General features: G+C 38.0%; 1 protein-coding gene across 11 annotated transcripts in view; it reads left to right on the top strand.

Annotated features, from left to right (window-relative positions):
* LOC138825890 (prolyl 4-hydroxylase subunit alpha-1) overlaps positions 1-21,735 on the top strand; it is a 138,785-nt gene that overhangs the window by 95,710 nt on the left and 21,340 nt on the right. For 8 of the 11 annotated variants that reach the window (XM_070020540.1, XM_070020538.1, XM_070020534.1 and 5 more), the window contains 5 exons: positions 2,136-2,273; positions 6,654-6,893; positions 8,990-9,186; positions 12,344-12,520; positions 16,404-16,474. In XM_070020540.1, the coding sequence (XP_069876641.1) occupies positions 2,136-2,273; positions 6,654-6,893; positions 8,990-9,186; positions 12,344-12,520; positions 16,404-16,474 (823 nt within the window). Of the gene's footprint in view, positions 1-2,135; positions 2,274-6,653; positions 6,894-8,989; positions 9,187-12,343; positions 12,521-16,403; positions 16,475-17,464; positions 17,536-21,735 lie in introns of those variants that run through there. The other 3 variants (XM_070020537.1, XM_070020543.1, XM_070020542.1) reach the window with 3 other exon arrangements.

Here is a 21,735-nt window from a genome sequence, read left to right as displayed (position 1 = left end):
GGGGAGGGACATACAAAGCAACAAAGACATAATCTTATAAATATGTTAGAAACAATTTATGTAGTTCTTTTATGATGTGAACTTTGAGGATTTAATTTGTGGTAGTCATCCCATTATACAATAATACACTTTTTGTCTTCTTAGAGAGGACTTAAGCATTGTCTTAGATTTTGTTTTGAGGCATAAGAAGCATTAGTCTTTTGTAAAATTTGCTTGTGGAAATTGTTATTAAGAGCTGCTCTTAAAACTTAAAAAATATACTTGGTATGAATTTCCAGATAGCTGTTTTATTAGTACATTTCCATTATAATAAAAATGCTTAAATATTTTGCTGATAAAAGTATTTACTGATTATAAGTTAGTGAAAGGAAAAGGATTTCATCTCATATCTTTTTTTGGGGGGAGGCATCCAGTTATGGGGCCTGAACTCTGGGCCTGGGCGCTGTCGCTCAGCTCTTCAGCTCAAGGCTAGCGCTCTACCACTGGAGCCACAGCGCCACTTCCGGCTTTTTTTCTTTTTGCTTATGTGGTGCTGAGGAATTGAACCCAGGGCCTCATGCATGCAAGGCAAGCGCTCTACCACTGAGCCACCTTCCCAGCTCCTCAACTCGTATCTTTTTAACAATAATGGCATGTGCATTATTAAAGTATTAAATCTCTTTGTCATTGCTTCTTTAGGAGTATTTAACATCTATGTTTTTTTAAAGGCTATCAAATAATTGGTTTATTTTTCTTCTATATTTTATATAAATCCTCCTTTAGCTTAGGTTTTTTTTTTCTTTTTTCTTTTTTCTTTTTTTAATTCTAGAGCAGCCTGGAATTGGGCCTGAATTTGTAAAAATTCTTTGTCAGCCTCCAAGTGATTGATTCCAGATATTCATCAGCACAGTTTATTTCTGCTAGTATCTTCCTTCTTCCACCACTTTCCTCAACGCCTGCCCTGTTTCGGGGCTTGAACTTAGGGCCTTTGCTTGCTTGCTTCTATCTGGCACTCTACCACTTGAACCATGACTCCAGGCCTGCTGTGTATGTATGTGTGCATGTGCCAGTACTGGGGCTTGAACTCAGGGTTTAGGCAGTGTCCTTTGACTTTTTCTACTCAAGGCTGGAGCTCTGTCACTTGAGCCATATCTTCACTTCCAGTTTTTTGGTGGTCAGCTAAAGGTAACTGTATCATGGACTTTCCTGTCTGGACTGGCTTTGAACTGTGATCATCCTCCTTTGTCAGCCTCCTGAGTATGTAGGGTTATAGGCCTGAGCCACCAGCTCCTAGCTCAGGCCTGCTTTTTGCTGGCTTATTGGAGAGGGAGTCTTGTGGACTTTTCTGGCCAGATAGGCTTTAAACTGCAGTCCTCTGGATCTCAGTCTCTTGAGTATCTAGGATTACAGATGTGAGCTACTAGCACATGGTTAGTTGTTTTGTTTTGTTTTGTTTTGTTTCTTAAGTGTTACTGGGGATTGAACTCATGCCATTGTGCTTGGTAGACAAACAGGAGCTGTACCACTTGAGCCATACCCTCATCCTCTATTAGGTTTTATATTTGATAGGTCTTGATTGACAAAAACTGTTTGATGGTTAGACATATATAAATATACATTAGTATAAACCAGTTTAGCCATTGATCCTAAATACCTATTTAGATATCCTTTTCCCCTCAAATTCTTCCAAAATGTATATATTTTAATATAATTTTTATAAAATGTATATATAATATATAAATATAAAACATAAGGTGGAAAGAGATAGCAACTAAGAGCACAGTTACATCTGAAAGTATAATTGGTTGGAAGATGAATGTAATTTTCAAATGCATGAATTTTCAAATGCATGTTCATTCAAATGCATGTTCATTTCTCAAGCTTAGTGGAAGGACTTTTTTTCTTGCTGTATTGTGTAAAAACTATTAGTTGATCTTTTCCTACATAGATAGCATTTTGAGTGACAATATTAGAAATTGAACAAGGGTATATCACATCTCATTCAGTGTATTTCCTTGTTCTTGATGAATTTTAATGATATGGTAAAAAATGATAATAGATCTTGGAAAATTCTCATAAAGACACTGCAAATCCTCATAAAGATGCTTACAAGGTTCTAGTTTCCCTCTCACTTTTTTCTGTTTTTCTATTTCAAGGCTTTATCTCTAACCTAACCATTCAGAGACAGTACTTCCCTAATGATGAAGACCAGGTTGGGGCAGCCAAAGCATTACTGCGTCTCCAGGACACCTACAATCTGGATACAGATACTATCTCAAAGGGTAATCTTCCAGGTAAGATCGTTCTTGCAGTATATCAAGGTGCCTGTTGCCTAGCCAATCTATTCAGTCCACTAGGAAATGTTAGTAGTAAAGTATCTTAAAAATTTTCAAGTATAATTTGGTTGATAGCCTTTTTTTCTTTTTGATTATGGAGCCTGAATTCAGGGCCTGGGCACTGTCCCTGAGCTCTTTTGTTCAAGGTTAGCACTCTATACTTTGAGCCATAGTCTTCTGGTTTTCTGGTGGTAATTGGAGATTAAAATAATTTCACAGACTTTTTTGTCCAGGCTGGCTTTTACTTACACACACACACACACACACACACACACACACACACACACACACACACACACACACACACACACACACACACACACACACACACACACACACACACACACACACACACACACACACACACACACACACACACACACACACACACACACACGAAAATAATAATAGGATCACTGAGCATCAAATATCTTTGTGCCAGTATTGGGTCTTGAGCTCAGGACCTTCAGCACTTGCTTAGCTTTTTCACTAAGGTGTGTGCTTTACCACTTGAACCACACCTCCACTTCCAAGTTTTTGCTGGTTAATTAGAAACAAAAGTATTTCAGATTTGACTGCCCAAGTTGTCCTCAAATTGTGATCCTCAGATCTTAGCATCCTGGATAGATAGCACTACAGGTGTGAGCCACTCAAAAGATGTTATTTACAATTGGATTTTTAGTTGTCTGTTGAATCTCCTTTATTCCTTCCATTGTCTCCTCCTCCATCATCCCTCCTTCCTTAACTTCCTTCCTTCCTTCCTTCCTTCCTCCTCCTCCTTTTTCCTTAATTTTGTTTCCATCTTTTCTCTGCTACCTCCTCCTTCCTTCTTTTTTTTTTTTTTTTTTTTTTTTTTTGTCGGTCGTGGGGCTTGAACTCTGGGCCTGGGCGTTGTCCCTTAGCTCTTCAGCTCAAGGCGAGCGCTCTACCACTTGAGCTACAGCGCCACTTCCGGTTTTCTGGTGGTTTTATTGGAGATAGGAGTCTCACGGTCTCTCCTGCCCGGGCTGGCTTTGAACCGTGATCCTCAGATCTCAGCCTCCTGAGTAGCTAGGATTACAGGCGTGAGCCACCAGCGCCCAGCTCCTCCTTCCTTCTTTCTTCCTCCTTCCTCCTTAACCTTCCTCTTTCCTCCTTATCTTTTCTTCCTTTTCCTCCTTCCTTCTTCCACTTATTCTTCTACCAACTTCCCCCTCCCCCCACAACCATAGTGGTCACTTGGGAAACCTGGTTGTTAGTTCAGTGTAATATATTCACATTCTGTAGATTTCTTTGGCAGTATTTAAAATTGTTCTAACTTCTGTGTTTCTTACAAACTGGTTAGACTTTGAGGTTGTTAGATTCAAGTTGTTTTTAAAATTAGCTCCATAGGTGGCGCTAATGAACTTTGAATTGAATTGCATGAATCCAGGTCTTGAGTCTCATTACATTTTTTTGTGATGAGGATGGATTATGAATGGGTTTAGGGGCTGAGAGCCTGCTTATAATGAGCTCCCCGAATTTTATCAGTTTGTGCAACCTTTGCAGATCATCGCCTAGAACTAATTTTTTTCTTTTTTCTTTTGGTCATCTCATTCTAGTTTGGTTATTTGGAGTTTTATAATCAATTCTTTCAGGAACCAGTTGGTTACACTCAACTATAGTTTCTGAACTAGAGTTTATACAGGAAAGACAGGCTTAATCCTTGATTATCAATTTTCAGAGTAATGAATTGATGCCCTAATAACTTTTTTTTTTTTTGGTCAGTCATGGGGCTTGAACTCTGGGCCTGGGTATTGTCTCTTTAGCTCAAGGCTAGCACTCTGCCACTTGAGCCACAGTGCCACTTCCATTTTTCTGAGTGGTTTATTAGAGATAAGAGTCTCACAGACTTTCCTGCACAGACTTTCCTGCCTGGGCTGACTTTGAACAGCAATCCTCAGATCTCAGCCTCCTGAGTAGCTAGGATTACAGGCGTGAGCCACCCATCTGGTAGCTTTCTGTAGAGATGATCAGTGACCTTATCTAAAGTATCATGAATTCATGGATTTTCATATACAGTATTTTGTATTTCAGCTTATTCTTTTTTTTTTTTTTTTTTTTTTTTTGGTGCCAGAACTGGGGCTTGGACCCCATGGCTTGGGTGCTATATCTCCGAGCTCCTTTGTTGTTGTTGTTCAAGGCTAGTGCTCTACCACTTGAGCCACAGCTCCCCTTTTGGCTTTCTGGTAGTTTGAGATAAAGAGTCCCATGGACTTTCTTGCCAGGCTTCGAATTGCAATCCTCAGATTTCATCCTCCTGAGTAATTGGGATTATAGGTGTGAGCCACTGGCACCTAAACCTCATTATTTATTTTAATGTTCAGATTATCCCAATTTTAGATAGTGAGAACTTCTTCATATCAGCTCATTATTTCATTTGTCTTTGCGATAATTGTATTATTCATTGGTAACAAGGAAACTTCTTTGCTATGGAGGCCCTGAGGTTAAGCCCCAGTGTCACCAGGAAAAAAAAGGTGCAAAAACAGATCATAAAATGGGAAAAATAATTGATTTTTAATTGATAAGTGATAAAGAAATTTTATCCAGAATGCATAAAAATTCAAAACAATAATAAAAACAACTGCATTTTTTTTCAGCCATGGGGCTTGAACCTGGGTCCTGGGCACTATCACTGATTGCTCAAGGCTAGCACTCTTCCACTTTGAGTCATAGCTCCACTTGTGGTTTTTTGGTAGTTAGAGGTAAGAGTCTCCGGGATATTCCTGCCTGGGCTGGCTTTGCACTGTGATCCTCAGATCTCAGCCTCAGCTAGGATTAAAGGTGTGAGTTACCAGCACCCTGCCTCAACTGCATTTTATTAATAGCAAAGATTTGACTATTTTTTCCAAAGAAGATACACAAATGGTGGATGTACACAAAAAGATACTCAATGTTATTTGTCATTAGGGAAATGAAAAAAACATGATGAAATACCACTTCATACCCACCAGAATGTCTTAATAAAAAAGAATGTAGCCGGGCACCAGTGGCTCACACCTGTAATCCTAGCTACTTAGGAGGCTGCAATCTGAAGATCGCAGTTCAAAGCCAGCCTGGGCAGGAAAGACCGTGAGACTCCTATTTCCAACAAACTACTAGAAAACTGGAAGTGGCTCTGTAGCTCAAGTGGTAGAGTGCTTGCCTTGAGCTGAAGAGGCCCAGAGTTCAAATCCCACAGCCAACAACAAAAAAAAAAATGTAGTATTAAGTATCTGCAAGGTTGTAGACAAGTTGCAGTCTTATCACAGTTGGTAGAAATGAAAAATGGTATAATCACCTTGGAAAATAGCAATTTTTCAAAGTGTTAAGCAGAGTTGCTATGTGACCCAGCAGTTTCACTGCTACATATATTCTCAACATATGTAGCAACCCAAATGTCCATAAACTGATAAAATATAGTCTGCCTATACAGTGCATTATTTGGCAGTGAAAGGATGCTACAACATGGATGAACCTTGAAATAATACTGAGTAAAAGTGTACAAATACAAAAATGACATATTGTATTGCTCCATTTATATGAAATGTTCAAAGTAGGTAAATCAGTAGAGGTAGAAAGTGGCTTGTCTAGGATTGGCATTGGGTTGGGGAGCTGATGGATAGTAATTGTTAGTAACAGAATGTGTGTGTGTGTGTGTGTGTGTGTGTGTGTGTGTGTGTGTGTGTGTGTGTGTGTGTGTGTGTGTGTGTGTGTGTGTGTGTGTGTGTGTGTGTGTGTGTGTGTGTGTGTGTGTGTGTGTGTGTGTATGTGGTGTACCAGTATTACTGGGGCTTGAACTTAAGGCCTAGCACTTTTGTTTAGCTTTCTGGCTCAAGGCTGACACTCTACCAATTGAGCTATACCTCCAGTTCCTGGGATTGTTTTAGGGTAATAAAAATGTTGTAAAATTATATTGTGATAATTGTTACATAACTATGAATATACTAAGAATTATTGTAATTTTTTTAATGAACTCAATGGCATTTAAATTATGTATCATAATGCCATTAAAAAAACAGTCAACAGGTTTGCCTCTCTTTGTATATATCCATTTGTTGGTCAGGAATAACATTTCATATGGTGATTTCTGCTATGTTAGAGAATAGCATATTTAAATTTAATTGCTTTTTGTTTTAGATTGATGGCTACTATGTCTTGGATTCTTATGTACCACATAGGCTACATTACTTTTTACATTTTTCCTTTGTCCATAAAAACAGGATAATTTTATTTTTCCTACCTCAGCATTTTTGTAAAGTTCAAATGAAAGTGAAATAAAACTTTTAAGTACAGAGTACTATGAAAATTCCCAAAGTTCTCTTTATTTTCTTTTCCCAGGAGTAAAACACAAATCTTTTCTAACAGCTGAGGACTGCTTTGAGTTGGGCAAAGTGGCCTATACAGAAGCAGATTATTACCATACAGAACTGTGGATGGAACAAGCACTGAGGCAGCTGGATGAAGGCGAGGTTTCTACCGTAGATAAAGTCTCTGTTCTAGATTATTTGAGCTATGCTGTGTACCAACAGGGAGACCTGGATAAGGCACTTTTGCTCACGAAGAAGCTTCTTGAATTAGGTATGTTATTTGGGCCTAATTTAGGTTATAATTATATAGAGGATATGAATTATTTGTGTGTCCATCCATATGCCTTTACAAATTTGTTAGAAGTCAAGAACCTTATCTGTTGGACATACTTTATCCTCTCACCGTTTATTCTCAAAGAAAATGGCTACTGATTTTTCTCCCCTAATAGTACTGTAATGTTGACTGCATTCTTCCACTCTGTTCTCCAGGAAATTAAAAATTGGATGTATGCTAACTAGTCAAAAATATTCACTTACCCTATTACCCTGTTAAATGCTAACCAGTTTCCTTTGAAATACATTACTGGTTTATTGCATTTAATATTCAAAATTTTCAAAAATGTGACTTTATTAGAAATCAGACCACTAGTGCTTTGAAAAGAGATGGAGTATTTTTCTGAGTATTATTCAAGGACCATGTGCATCATACTTACCTGGTATTTGGTAGAAATGAAAGTCCTTTGATTTCTATTCAACCTATTAAATAATAATCTTTGGAAATTGAATCATAGAGTTTATACAATAATAAATTTAGGTAGCCTTTTGTGTATTATAAACCTTTTTTTATGGATAGGAAGTATGTGTGAGTTAGAAAAGTCAGTTGAGGGCTGGGAAGGTGGCTCAGTGGTAGAGCACTTGCCTTGCATGCCTGAGGCCCTGGGTTCGATTCCTCAGCACCACATAAGCAAAAAGAAAAAAGCCGGAAGTGGTGCTGTGGCTCAAGTGGTAGAGCGCTAGCCTTGAGCTGAAGAGCTGAGGGACAGCGCCCAGGCCCAGAGTTCAGGCCCCACGACCGGACCGCCCCCCCAAAAAAAAAAAAAAAAAAAAAGAAAAGTCAGTTGTTCATCTAAATGTGAAGGGTTTTTTTTTTGTTTATTTTAGCTGGTCCTGGGGTTTGAACTCTGGGCCTGGCTGCTGTCCCTGAGCTTCTTTTGCTCAAGGTTATTACTTGAGGCACAGCGCCATTTCCAGCTTTTTCTGAGTAGTTTATTGCAGATGGGAGTCTCATGGACTTTCCTGCCCTGGCTGGCTTTGAGCTATAATCCTTAGATCTCAGCCTTCTGAATAGTATTACAGGCATGAGCCACTGGCACTCGGCAAAAGTAAACTTTTGATAATTGGTTTATTTCCTAGGTGAACAAATGAAGATATTAGTTCAAATGGCCTTTTTGCTTTCAGTATTTTCTAATGAATTTTCCGTCTGATTTATAACATGTTTTATATTTATTGTAAAACTCTATTAATACAGAAAAGGATACATAAGAGTCACCCATAAACCAATCACTCAAAAATACCCTTTTGTGTCAATATAGTATATATTTCCCCTCCCTACACATGCACACTTTTCCCTTGTACAAAGTAGGCTTTTGTGATGTATGGCAAGTTTCTAAAGGATAAGACATGCTTTTACTCTAGGTTTAGATTTCTTAAATGCTTTACTGGTCTGCAGTTTTTATTTTTATCTCTCTATGTGGTGGTTTGGATTATTTTCTTGTCCGGATGGGTGGTGTAGTTCTCTTCCTTTACTAAAAGGTAGCTAAAAATTATCACTAGCAATTCTGAGGCAGTTAGTGGATTTTGGCTTATTTGAAAATTACAGCTTTAGTTTATTTTTTTCCTTCTTACTTAGAAATTTGGGGCTGAAATCAACTCAGCCTCACATGTAAGCTGTGTTCTGTATTTATAATGTATCAGTGATAAATGTTTTTGAACTATGTATGTTGTGATTACTAAATCTTTTGCAATAAATAGGATGAGTAGGATTTTAAGATGTATTTGACATCAAATTGAGCCTAGTTTCTTTGGCTAATTAGTAAGGTCTCAAAGAGAAGCAATAATTGTTGCCTTGAAATAAAAGGCTGTTTCTGTCTCCAGAACTGCTTTTCATATAGAATGACTGTATGTAGTGGTTTACTTGACACAGTACTAGTTTATATTTATTGTTGGGGTATACTGTTTATAGTGCTTTCTTTCACTCTCAAAAGCATCTTGATTTACAAAATAAAAGAATGGTCTCATATATTACTGTATTCTTATGCTTGACTCTAAAGTTACCTACATGAATATGCTTTATTTCTCTTGTACTAGATCCTGAACATCAGAGAGCTAATGGTAACTTAAAATATTTTGAATATATAATGGCTAAAGAAAAAGACACCAATAAATCTACTTCAGATGGTCAGTTTGATCAGAAAACCACACCAAAGAAAAAAGGGATTGCTGTGGATTATCTACCAGAAAGACAGAAGTACGAAATGCTGTGCCGTGGGGAGGGTATCAAAATGGTAAAGTGGAAAAGTCAATTGTGTGTGTGTGTGAGTGTGTGTATATTATGTGTTTGTACCTGGTTCTAGAGAGACTGACAGTTCTTCTATATTTAAGTCTATGTGAAAATCAGAGTGGTTGTATATACTATAATAGTCCCTACCACCTTAGTGTGGATGTCACACTTAACATGCTCCATTTATTTTGCAAGCTCTTCAGACATCAGTAGATAAATAGGCCTAAACAAGAAAAATTATATTTGTTAAAATTGAACAAGTGTGTTTTTCAAGACTTCTCAGAGCTTTTTAATAACAATGTACATTATGATATATGTTGTTTTCCCAACAAGAATTTGATCATAGGCAGTATCATTTGGTACTGGTGTTCAGTTGAATAAGGGCCCAGGTTGTTGGCTCAAGCCTATTGTCCTACCTACTTTGAAAGCAGAGATCATAGTCCCAGCAAAGTATTTCACAAACTACTGGGCTCAGTGGTATGTGCCTATTATCCTAATGACATAGGGAAGCACAAGTGGAAGGATCAAAAACCCAGGATGGCCAAGACATAAAACAAGATTTTACTTAAAAACTAACCAATGCAAGATTGAGATTTTTGGTTCGAAGCCAGCCACGCCAGTAAAATCTGAGACTCTTCTCCAGTTAACTATCAAAAAGCTGGAAGTGGGTGACTAAAGTGGAAGAGTTCTAGCCTTGGGCAAAAAAGCTCAAGGACAGCATCCTGCCCCGGAGTTCAAACCTCAGGTCTGCACACACACACACAAACCATACACCCCAATATCAAACTAATCAGTGAAAAGGTGCTGGTGGCTGATGTTTAAAATACTAGCTTCTCAAGAAGCTGAAATCTGAGGATCAAGATTTAAAGCCATTCTGGGAAGAATGGTCTACTAGATTGGAATTGTGTCTAAAATGTTACAGCACCAGCTTTGAATAAGAAAGTATAGAGAGACTACCAGGTTCAGAATTTAAGCCATAGTTACTGGTACCCCCCAAAAAATTTTTAAAACTAATTTTTAAAAAGGTGATACGAAATAGGGCTGAAGGCACCTTAAGTGGTAGAGCACCAGCAGCCAAGTCCTGAATTCAACGCCAGTACTGCCAAAAAAGTGAATGTTTAGACTAAATATTTGCGAAATGTTAATTTTTTTTCTTTACCAGTAACTAAAGCTTGAACATACATGCATAACTGCATATATATGTGTGCAAGCTAGGCTTTTTTTGATACTGGTGAGTGTTTCATCCTCACCAATAACAGCAAAATATGAATATTATATCTTTGTTGGTGCTTTCAATAACCAGGTTTATGGACTTCATGCTTTTTTTTTTTTTTTTGGCTGGTTCTGGAGCTTAAACTTGGCCTGGGTATTGTCCTTGAGCCTCTGTGTGCTCTACCACTTGAACCACAGTACTACTTCCGGCTTTTTCTGTTTATGTGGTACTGAGCAATAGAACCCAGGAGTTGGCGCGTGCTAGGCAAACACTCTGCCACGAAGCCACATTCCTAGCCCTATGCTTACTTTGATACCTAATGAGTACATGTAAGAATAATATATTTTGTTAATTTCTTTTTCTTATTTCCAAATATTTTAGTATGTATATTAGTCAAATTCACTACTGTGACAAAACACCTGAGGTAAGCAAAAGGAATAAAGATATATTCTGGTTCATAGGTTTTAGTGAGTGGTTTGTTCACATTACTCATTTGGACTTGTGGCAAGGCTTAACATCAGGAGGGGAAGAATGTAGAAAGCAGACCAGTTTACCTCATGGTGGCCAGGAAGCAGAGAGATTTAGAGATGGGGTTATCTGTATCTCCCTCAAGGTATACCCACAGTGGACTTTAACTAGGCTTAACTCCTGGAGGTTCTGCACCTCTTAACTACTGCATGCTGATTGGCCAAGTCTTGAAGTACATTTTAGATTCAAACTATAATAGTATTTATCTCTTAATAAGGACTCAAACACAAAGCCATATGACTCCTGGAAAAATTCACAGTAGTTCCATGGTAACATCAGGTGACTATTCAAATTTCTAAGATTTTTTTTTTTTCTTGTACCAATCCTTCAGCTTGAACTCAGGGCCTGGGCACTGTCCCTGAGCTCTTTTGCTCAAGGCTAGCATTCTACCCTTGAGCCACAGCTATACTTCTGGCTTTTTTTGGTGATTAATTGGAGATTAGAGTCTCACAGACTTTACTGTCCAGGCTGGTTTTGAACCATGATCCTCAGATCTCAGCCTCCTGAGTAGCTAGGGTAACAGGCATGAACTACCAGTGCCCAAGAAGCAGATTTTTTTTTTTTTTGCCCTTAACATCTTTTAAAAAAATCAGCAAGTAGAACTATAGGGACAAAACAGGAGCCTGATAATTTACCAGTTTGTTAATGAGACACCTACATGTCAACTCTGCCCACAATAAGGGCAACATGTTTTTTTTTTTACAGATGTTTAAATTTATTTTGTTATATAAAGACCTAATTGACATAAAGCTTTATATTTGACCCTAAAGTGCATGAGTAGTAAATATGAATTATTGTTATATTAATAATTAAAACTAATAATTTCTTCTTCATATTTGATCTACTTAGAAGAATCAAAAGAATCAAAGTAAAAAAAGAATCAAATTACATGCATTAGCATGCCTGTAATCCCAACACTAAGAAAGCCAAGGTAGGAAGATCATGAGTTCCAGGCTAGCCTAGGTTATATATATACCAAGACCTTGAGCCACGCCACCTTCCAAAAAAAATAAGAGAAAGAATCAGCTATATAATAATGTATTTCAGTATGTGCATATATATGATTGAAAGGAACATTTCATTGTTTGATAGTTACAACTGAGTTTTATTTTGATCCAGGAAAGGTTAAGAGGGAAATCCTGTCTTTTTACTTCAGGTGTTCTATCTCTCCCACCCAAAAGAAGCCTTTTTGTTCCAGAGCTGTGGTTTTACCCAGTGCCTCCCACATCCTAGAGAGAACTATTGCTGAGTCACTTTTATTCTAAGATTCATGTTTGATGCAAAATATTTATAATATACTATCGCTTTTGTATATTCTTCCAGAAATACTCTGTATATGCAAGCATAATTTTTTTCTTATCTGCACAGGAATAATTATTAAAAATATTATTACTCTTAATAGATTTGTCATTCTCTTTAGACTCCACGAAGACAAAAAAGACTGTTTTGCCGTTACCATGATGGAAACAGAAATCCTAAATTTATTCTGGCTCCAGCCAAGCAGGAAGATGAGTGGGACAAGCCCCGAATTATTCGCTTCCATGATATTATTTCTGATGCAGAAATTGAAATTGTCAAAGATCTAGCAAAACCAAGGGTAAATTTTTTTTTAAAATTCTCCTCAACTTACTGTATATCTGGTTTAATTTCTCCTTTGTAATATAACAGGACAATTGGTATGGAGGTAACTCCAACAATAATTTTAAATATTATTATCTCAGCATAATTGTTGAGTCATTATATTGGCTCTTCTTATGCTAATATTTCTGTTATCAAAACAAGTAACACATCTTACACTAGGCCTTAAACACTGGATAATGAAAGTTGTAAATGAAGTTCTTATTTACATTTAACAAATTTGTGTTTTGTTCTTTTACTGGAAAAAAATATATCTATAATTTTTGGGGCCAGTCCTGGGGTTTGAACTCAGGGGCTGGGTACTGTTTGGGAGGGTTTTTTTTTTTGCTCAAGGCCAGCCTTCTACTACTTGAGCCACATTTTTGGCTTTTTGTTTTGATAGTTTATTGGAGATAAGAGTCTCATGGATGTTCCTGCCCAGACTGTCTTCAAACCATGATCCTTAGGTCTCAGTCTCCTGACCAGCTAGGATTAACAGGCATGAGCCACTGGCACCTGGCTGGAAAACCTACTTTTATATTATTTTGTAGTTTTTATCACTCAAAGCTCAACTTTTTCAGGTCTTTTAATACTTTAATCTGAAGGAATATTTGGATTATTATTTTTTTTGGGGGGGGGTTCCGGTCGTGGGGCCTGAACTCTGGGCCTGGGCGCTGTCCCTCAGCTCTTCAACTCAAGGCTAGCACTCTACCACTTGAGCCACAGCGCCACTTCTGGCTTTTTTCTTTTTGCTTATGTGGTGCTGAAGAATCGAACCCAGGGCCTTATGCATGCAAGGCAAGTGCTCTACCACTGAGCCACCTTCCCAGCCCTCATTTGGATTATTTTCATTCCCTTTTAGGCACATTAATATTAGGAACTTATAATTGGGCATAAAAGCATCATGCTAATTTTTAAATTTGATGTCATTTAAAAATTCAGATTTCAGGAGCTTGGAGTTTAGCCCAGCGGAATGGTGCCCGCCCGGTGTGCGCAAGGCTCTGGGTTAGGTCCTCAGCCCTGGGGGGAAAAAAAATTCAGATTTCAATCTACATTATCTTAGTAAGAAAAATCGTGTAATGTGCATTAAAACTAATCTTATATTACGTGTGAGAATGTAGGAGACTATGTTCTTGCCTTTTCCCATGATCTTGCTCTTAAAAGAAATATTTCATCTTACTGGTAGTAAAAAACTATCCTAGGCATACTTTTGCTTTTTTATTATACAGGGTTCAAGGTAGTAAATTTTTTTTTTATTTTTTTGGGTCCGGTCGTGGGGCCTGAACTCTGGGCCTGGGCGCTGTCCCTCAGCTCTTTTAGCTCAAGGCTAGTGCTCTACCACTTGAGCCACAGCACCACTTCCGGCTTTTTTCTTTTTGCTTATGTGGTGCTGGGGAATTGGACCCAGGGCCTCATGCATGCAAGGCAAGCACTCTACCACTGAGCCACCTCCCCAGCCCCAAGGTAGTAAATATTTTTTAGGCTTTGTAGATCAAATAAATGGTCTCTGCTACAACTCCTCAGCTCTGTCATTATAGTGTAAAAGCAGCCAAAGAAAATATGTAAATGAATAGTATGGCTATATTCCAATGAAATTTTAATTCTAAAAATAGGTGGCAGCTGAATTTGGCACAGTGGGTTTGCTAATTCTTGTTAAGACTATAAAATTGAAATATCTGAATATCTCATTTAAACTTCGAACTTTTATTTTCCAAATTAGTAATTTTTGGGTTTTAGAAATTATTATTACAGAAGTATTCCAGCTTAGTGCTGGTGGCTCACGCCCGTAATCCTAGCTACTCAGGAGACAGATTTGAAGGTCACTGTTTGAATTCAGCCCAGAGCAGGAAAACCTGTGAGACTCTTTACCTTCAGTTTACAAGCAAAAAGGCAGAAGTAGAATTATGTCTCAAGTGTAGAATGCTATCCTTGAAGACAAAAGCTCAGGGATAGTGCCTAAGCCTTGAGTTTAAGCCCCAAGACTGGCATAAAAAGAAAATAGAAAAGCCAGGCACTGGTGGCTTCTCCTGTAGTCCTAGCTACTCAGGGGCTAAGATCTATGGATTGTGGTTTGAAGCCAGCCAGGGCAGGAAAATCTGTACTCCCATATCTCTAATTAACCACCAGAAAACTGGAAGTGGTGCTAAGGTTCAAAGTGATAAGAGTACTAGCCTTGAACAAAAGAGCTCAGGGACCAGTATCCAGCCTGAATTCAAGCCCCATGACCAACATTTTTTAAAAAGAACGGAAAAAATAATTTAAGAAGAAAAATATTCCATTGTAAAAAACAAAAGACTAGTCTAATTCATATTGGTACTAAAGTAATCCTTATAACACTGCCAAGCAGAATGCTACTTAATATTTATACTCTTACTTTATTTTAAATTTCTATTTTAGTCTTTTGTAACCAGTAGTCACAATTTGCCACTGTGTTGGTTAAATATTCATTAAAGATATCATGTCTTATACTTATAATCAAGAAGGTAGTTTTCTCAAAGTAAGGCTTATTTATTGCACTTTAGATGTGCCAATCCCTGGGATTTCCCCAAATGTGAAAAATGGGAAACTCAACTGCATTATTTGTGATATTGGGAGCTATGTTTGTGCTTTGCACTGACCAAACAAAAACCAAAAGACAGTTTGTGTTTCAGATTGGGGGCCTTAGTCTTCAAAGTGGTTTGGATTTTTTTTTAAGCTGGTGTTGGGGCTTGCTTGAACTAAGGGCCTGGGCGCTGGCCCGGAGCCTCTTTGTCTTCAAGGTTAGTGCTCTACCACTTGTACCACAGTGTCACTTCAGACTTTTTCTGAGTAGTTTGTTGGAGAAAAGAGTCCCTCGAACTTTCTTTGCTGGGCTGTCTTCAAACTGAGATCCTTAGATCTCAGCATCCTGAGTAGCTAGGATTATAGGCATAAGCCACTGGCGCCTGGCTTATTCTCCCTCCCTCCCTCCCTCCCTCCCTTCTTCTCTCTCTCTCTCTCTCCCTCTCTCTCTCTCTCTCTCTCTCTCTCTCTCTCTCTGTCTCTGTCTCTCTTGTTGGGCGTGGGGCTTGAACTCTGGGCCTGGTCCTGGGCGCTGTCCCTCAGCTCTTTGGCTCAAGGCTAGCACTCTACCACTTGAGCCACAGCTCCACTTCTGGTTTTCTGGTGGTTTATTGGAGATAAGAGTCTCATGGACTTTCCTGCTTAGGCTGGTTTTGAACCGTGATCCTCAGATCTCAGCCTCCTGAGTAGCTAGGATTACAGGCATGAGCCACCAGCGCCCGACTATTCTCCCAGTTTTTAATAGTCTAAAGTAATTGCCTTGCTTGTCATCTCTTTTCTATTGTCTTTAAAATTCATAAGTTCTTTACATTTGCCTTTTTGCTCACATTTTTTTCACTGTATATATTGAGTGGATATGTTGAAGGGACAAAAGACTCACCATAAAACAAATTTTGAACAGTATTAGTCCTTGGAAACAAACAGTTCTACCATGAAGAATTAAAATTGGAGGTTTTAGAATAGATCATTCATTAGAAATAGCTGTTCTTAACAAATTATGCTTCAAATTTTAGAAATTTCTCTTTTCTCCACTGTCATAGCCTCTAACCACTGCAGAAATTTAATTTCCAGACTTTCTGTTGGTGTATCCAGTATTCATGCAACATAAAAACAAGTAAAATAATTTTTTTAAACAAAACACAAATGTCTAAAAACAATAGGCTTTCAAAGTCCAACACAAGGTGACTGGAAGTATATGGTTCTATTTTCTCTATTTATACTTCTTTGTTGAAAGAAAAGAAACCCAGCATTCTAACTGGTTAAATAAATGTGATTCATTTTTTTGTCTTGTAATGCAACTATTCTGATGGTTGGCTTCACAGCTGAGGCGAGCCACCATTTCAAACCCAATAACAGGAGACTTGGAGACGGTACATTACAGAATTAGCAAAAGGTAAGAGATGTGTATGCTGCATATTTTTGGTCTCTAATGAATGTTTTGTGCATCCTACAGGAATCATTTAAGGGAACTAGGTCATTTTCAGTCTCCAGCTCAAGTGGCCGCCTCATACATAAATAAGACAACAAAGGACTGCTTTGTGTTTCACAGGTTTTTTTTCTTGAACTAGAAGTTATATATTTTTTAACTATAGTTAGTGGTTCTGTTACGTTTAAGGAATTAATATGTTTTTATTTTTCTAAAGATCATGTATCACATATCCAGAAAATTGCTTGATACTTGTTTTCTTTTTCCCCTTCGTTGCTAAAATGGGAAATAAACTGCTCAGAAGTCTTTGCTCATGCAGTTCTCTCACATTCACCAATGCACAGATTCCTTCATGGTGATTAACATTTGTTCTTAGCTTACAATATCATTGTCATTATGGAGTAATTTGTATTCTTCCTCTTGGAGCTTATTTTTGGAAACTTGGTGACTCAAAGTTGGCTATGGAAAGGACAGAGTTAACATTCCAAACTCAGTTCACAAACTACTTGTGAACTCAGCTGCCTTTTATTTGGCAAGATTGAAAAAGTTTTGTCTTGGTGAGAGTTTTTAAGAAATGAACTTAAAGAGACAAATTTTTATTTTTAAAATATTTGAAGAACATTAAACTTTTAGATCTGGAAAAGTTCCTGTGAAACTCAACGCTATCAATCATTTACATATAGCATCAAATGATTTTTTTTTAAAAAGTGAAAGGACAATAAATCTACAACAAAAATCTCTTACCATTTTTCTCTTATTTAGAAGTGGTTGTTCTTACTGCCACGTTTCTAAATGTTTTTACTGATTTGGAAACATTACCTATCACCAGGACTAATCTGAATCCTTCCAATCACCTGTGGCTTGGCAAAACAAAATGAACAAAAGCCCAGAATTGCCTGCTGCTGGATTTTAAGTCCTCGTCCTTTCTCTTTTTTTTTTTTTTTTTTTATTTTGTAGCTGAGCCGAGCTACAGTACATGACCCTGAGACTGGAAAATTGACCACAGCACAGTACAGAGTGTCTAAGAGGTAAGGGAGCAATGGAGAGAACTTTAGTCATATTTGAATCATTGTCTTTCTTGAGAAGCGTAATTTCCGCAGAATACATGATTTAGTTTCTAAGACTTTGGCTGTTAGGTATTGGTATACCGAATGATGGTATCTATACTTGAACTTTCATGATGGAAATGATTAGGTTAGGTTAGTTAACAGACATATTGTTAGATTATAAAATAAGGCTTCCCAAACCCTGTAAATGAAATTAGAGAAGTTCCCAGAGATTCCTCACAGAGTGTAAGCCTAAATTGGACTCCCTTATAAAACAGGTTTTAAAACCTCTGGGCTGCCAAATAACTATAAAATAAATACTTTGAATCAACACATAATAAAGTCTTTGCAAGTCAGTTTAAAATTTCTCGCTTTTACAGTGTTAAAAAGAACTTAATTAGCTGATATATTACTAAAATATTTAAAAGTTTAAATCACTGTGTAACTTAGACAAAGGTTACAGAATTGAGATGAGTTAATTATTCCATCAGAACTCCTTTTCTATTGGCTTACTTATGTGATAAAGGTTCTTAAAAATGAAAATAGAAATATAATTGCACTTAATACTTTGTTATTCTAAACCTAAGTAATATTTAGCCATATTTAAAACTAAATATAAAACCCATCCATTTCATTAGGGACATTTGAATATGTTTCACTTTTAAATTTGATTGTGTTAATCAGTGTTCCTTAGGTTAATAATAATTACAATTCAATCTGAAAGCCATTGTTTTTCAACATAGGTATTTGTTGCGGATGAAATTCATTTTTGGGGGGGGGCTGGGAAGGTGGCTTAGTGGTAGAGTGCTTGCCTTGCATGCATGAGGCCTGGGTTTGATTCCTCAGCTCCACATAAGCAGAAAAAGCCGAAAGCGGCACTGTGCCTCAAATGGTAGAGCGCTAGACTTGAGCTGAAGAGCCGAGGGATAGTGCCCAGGCCCAGAGTTCAGGCCCCACGACTGAACCAAAAAAAAAAGAAAAGAAATTAATTTTTGTTACAAAAATAATTATATTTTAGAGAAATCCAGTGTGATGAATAGAGTTTGAAGTATAAAAATATAGCACTCTAGAACAAAGTTTCTCAAACTCAGCATTTCTGAATAATTCTTGGTTGTTGAGGGTTATTTTAAGCTTCGTGGGAATGTGTGTGTGCATGTGCGTGCGTGCATGTGTGTGTGTGTGTGTGCGCTTGCTCACGCACACATGCATACATGCTGGTCCTAGACTTGAATTAAGGTCCTGGGCATTGCCCTGAGTTTTTGTGCTCAGGCTAGCACTATACCACTTGAATGATAATCCCACTTCCAGTTTTTTTTGGATAGTTAATTGGAGATAAAAGTCTTAGGATTGGGGCTGGGAAGGTGGCTCAGTGGTAGAGCGCTTACCTTGCATGCCTGAGGCCCTGGGTTTGATTCCTCAGCACCACGTAAGCAAAATGAAAAAAAAAAAAGCCGGAAGTGGCGCTGTGGCTCAAATGGTAGAGCATTAGCCTTGAGCTGAAGAGCTGAGGGACAGTGCCCAGGCCCCGAGTTCAGGCCCCACGACTGGACCCCCCCCCCAAAAAAAAAGAATAAAAAAAAGTCTTAGGACTTTTCCTGCCCAAGCTGGCTTTGAACCATGATCCTCAGATCATGGTATGTGTAACAGCATCTCTCACATCCATTATATGTTCCCAGTGCCATTCCTTCAGTTATAACATTAAAAGTGTCTGCCACATGTCCACATGTGGGAAAAGTCTCTACCATCATTACTTCCAAGGACTCTACCCCTCTGAAAACCACTGCTCTAGGATAACAAAGGAATGAATATGCAAGTTCATATAATATATATGTACATATACAATTATATTTATACATATACACATACACATATTATAACATGTAATACATATATAATTTATATATAATAAAATTTTTAAGAGCTAAACAATTTTTTTAGCAGTGGGGGTATGCTCAGTTTTTTACTCACAGTTGGAATTTTACCACTTGAGCCATACCTCTAGCCCTACGTATTCATGTATTTTTTTTTTCTGGTTGTGGGGCTTGAACTCAGGGCCTGGGCACTGTCCTGAGGCCTTTTTTTTTTGGTCAGTCTTGGGGCTTGAACTCTGGGCTTGGGCACTGTCCCTGCACTCTTCAGCTCAAGGCAAGTGCTCTACCACTTGAGTCACAGAGCCACTTCCGGTTTTCTAGTGGTTTATTGGAGATAAGAGTCTCACGGACTTTGCTGCCCAGGCTGGCTTTGAACCGTGATCCTCAGATCTCAGCTAGGATTACAGGCATGAGCCACCGGGGCGCCCGGCTTCCCTGAGGCTTTTTGTGCTCAAGGCTAGTGCTCTACCACAGCACCACTTCCAGCTTTTAAGTGGTTAGTTGGAGTTAAGAGTCTCATGGGGACTTTTCTATCAGGCTGGCTTTGAAGGCAATCCTCAGATCTCAGCCTCCTGAATAGCTAGGATTATAGGCGTGAGCTACCAGCACCTGGCTGTGTTCATGTATTTTTGGTAATGGTAGATACCATATCACTATGTTTAGCATCTACAGATAATTAATTAAAAATTAATAATTTTTCAGAAATACATACTTATGGTAAAACAGCTCATTTGAAACTAAGTTAACTATGAAAATTTTAGGAAGTATTCCAAAAAACCTTTTAAATATTACTGATGTAATTTAGGCATTGGTGGGGCTCATGCTTAGAATCCTAGCTATCAGGATGAAGCTTCCCAGCTGGCTCAGGCAAAGTCCTTGAGGCTCCATCTCCAATGAACCAGCAATATGCCAATGAATCAGCCAATAGGTGTGACTCAAGTGGTAGAAAGACAACTATTACTGACAGAAGGAATAAACTGGAGGAAAGTTAGCAAAGAAGTTTATTTACTTTTGAGTATATCTATCTCTTTGAAGATAAGGGTATTTTTTTTTTTTGTAAGAAAGGATCTCTGGAATGCAAGTTTGAACTATTTTAAAGGCCAGTCATAGAATTCTTTACTGGTCTTTTTCAGGGAGACACAGAGGGTAGCTTCCTGCTTCTTTTGTTTCCTCAAATATTTTGGCATGGAGGGTTGGGAAACTCTATTAAAAGGCATGAAGATTTTTCTTTTTCTTTTAGTCAGGAGCAGCAATATAAAAGTAATGTTCTTTAATGAGCATTAGTATATGCTAAAAATTTTCAGAAACTACTTTGGCTAAATACATTTTGAGACATGGCATAAAATGTTCCTGAACATTGTAACTAACCTTCATTTCAAGTTAAGCTGATTTTCCATTTTATTACTGAACCTTATTCATGTCTGCAAAGATAAACCCCTTAAAGCAACAACAACAGAGCTAGCCAGCTGGATACTGGTGGTTTTTTCTCTCCCATCCTGTCCTAATTACTCAGCAGGCTGAGGCACGAGGGTGGTGCAGAGCCAGCCATGAGACTTTTACCTCAATCAGTCTAAGAAACCAGAAGTGGTAGAGCATTAGCCTTTAGCAAAGCTTAGCAAAAGTACCCAGGCCCAGAGTTCAAGCCTCAGGACCAGCATGCATACAGAGAAAAAACAAACTTAAGCTGTTACACATGAGGTAATTGTGCATAGTTTTCATTATTTATTTATTTATTTATTTATTTATTTATTTATTTATTTATTTACTTTCGTCAGTTATGGGGCTTGAACTCTGGGCCTGGGCGCTGTCTCTCAGCTCTTCAGCTCAAACTAGCACTCTACCACTTGAGCAATAGCGCCACTTTCGGTTTTCTGAGTGGTTTATTGGAGATAAGAGTCGCAGACTTGGTGCTGGGAAGGTGGCTCAATGGTAGAGCGCTTGCCTTGCATACCCGAGGCCCTGGGTTCCATTGCTCAGCACCACATAAGCAGAAAAAAAAAGAGTCTCAGACTTTTGTGCCTGTGATCCTCAGATCTCAGCCTCCTCAATAGTTATGATTACAGGCGTGAGCAACCAGTGCCCAGCTGTAGTTTTATGTATGTTTTTATGTATGTATGTATGTATGTATGTATGTATTGTTGGTCATGAGGCTTGAACTCTGGACCTGGGTGCTGAGCCACTTGTACCCTACTCTGCATGTTTTTCACATATTTATTATCAAAGTTAATTTAAGTTGTCTGGATTCAGATGCTTTTGGAAAACATGAAACATTTATGATAAGATGTTTTGGAAAACACTTTTTTTTAGATGC

This window comes from Dipodomys merriami, unplaced genomic scaffold, assembly GCF_024711535.1.
Source record: "Dipodomys merriami isolate MVZ:Mamm:240054 unplaced genomic scaffold, mDipMer1.0.p SCAF_14, whole genome shotgun sequence".
Taxonomy (NCBI): Eukaryota; Metazoa; Chordata; class Mammalia; order Rodentia; family Heteromyidae; genus Dipodomys; species Dipodomys merriami.
The sequence above is the reverse complement of the archived record's forward strand: the minus strand, read 5'-3'. Positions and strand labels throughout refer to the sequence as shown.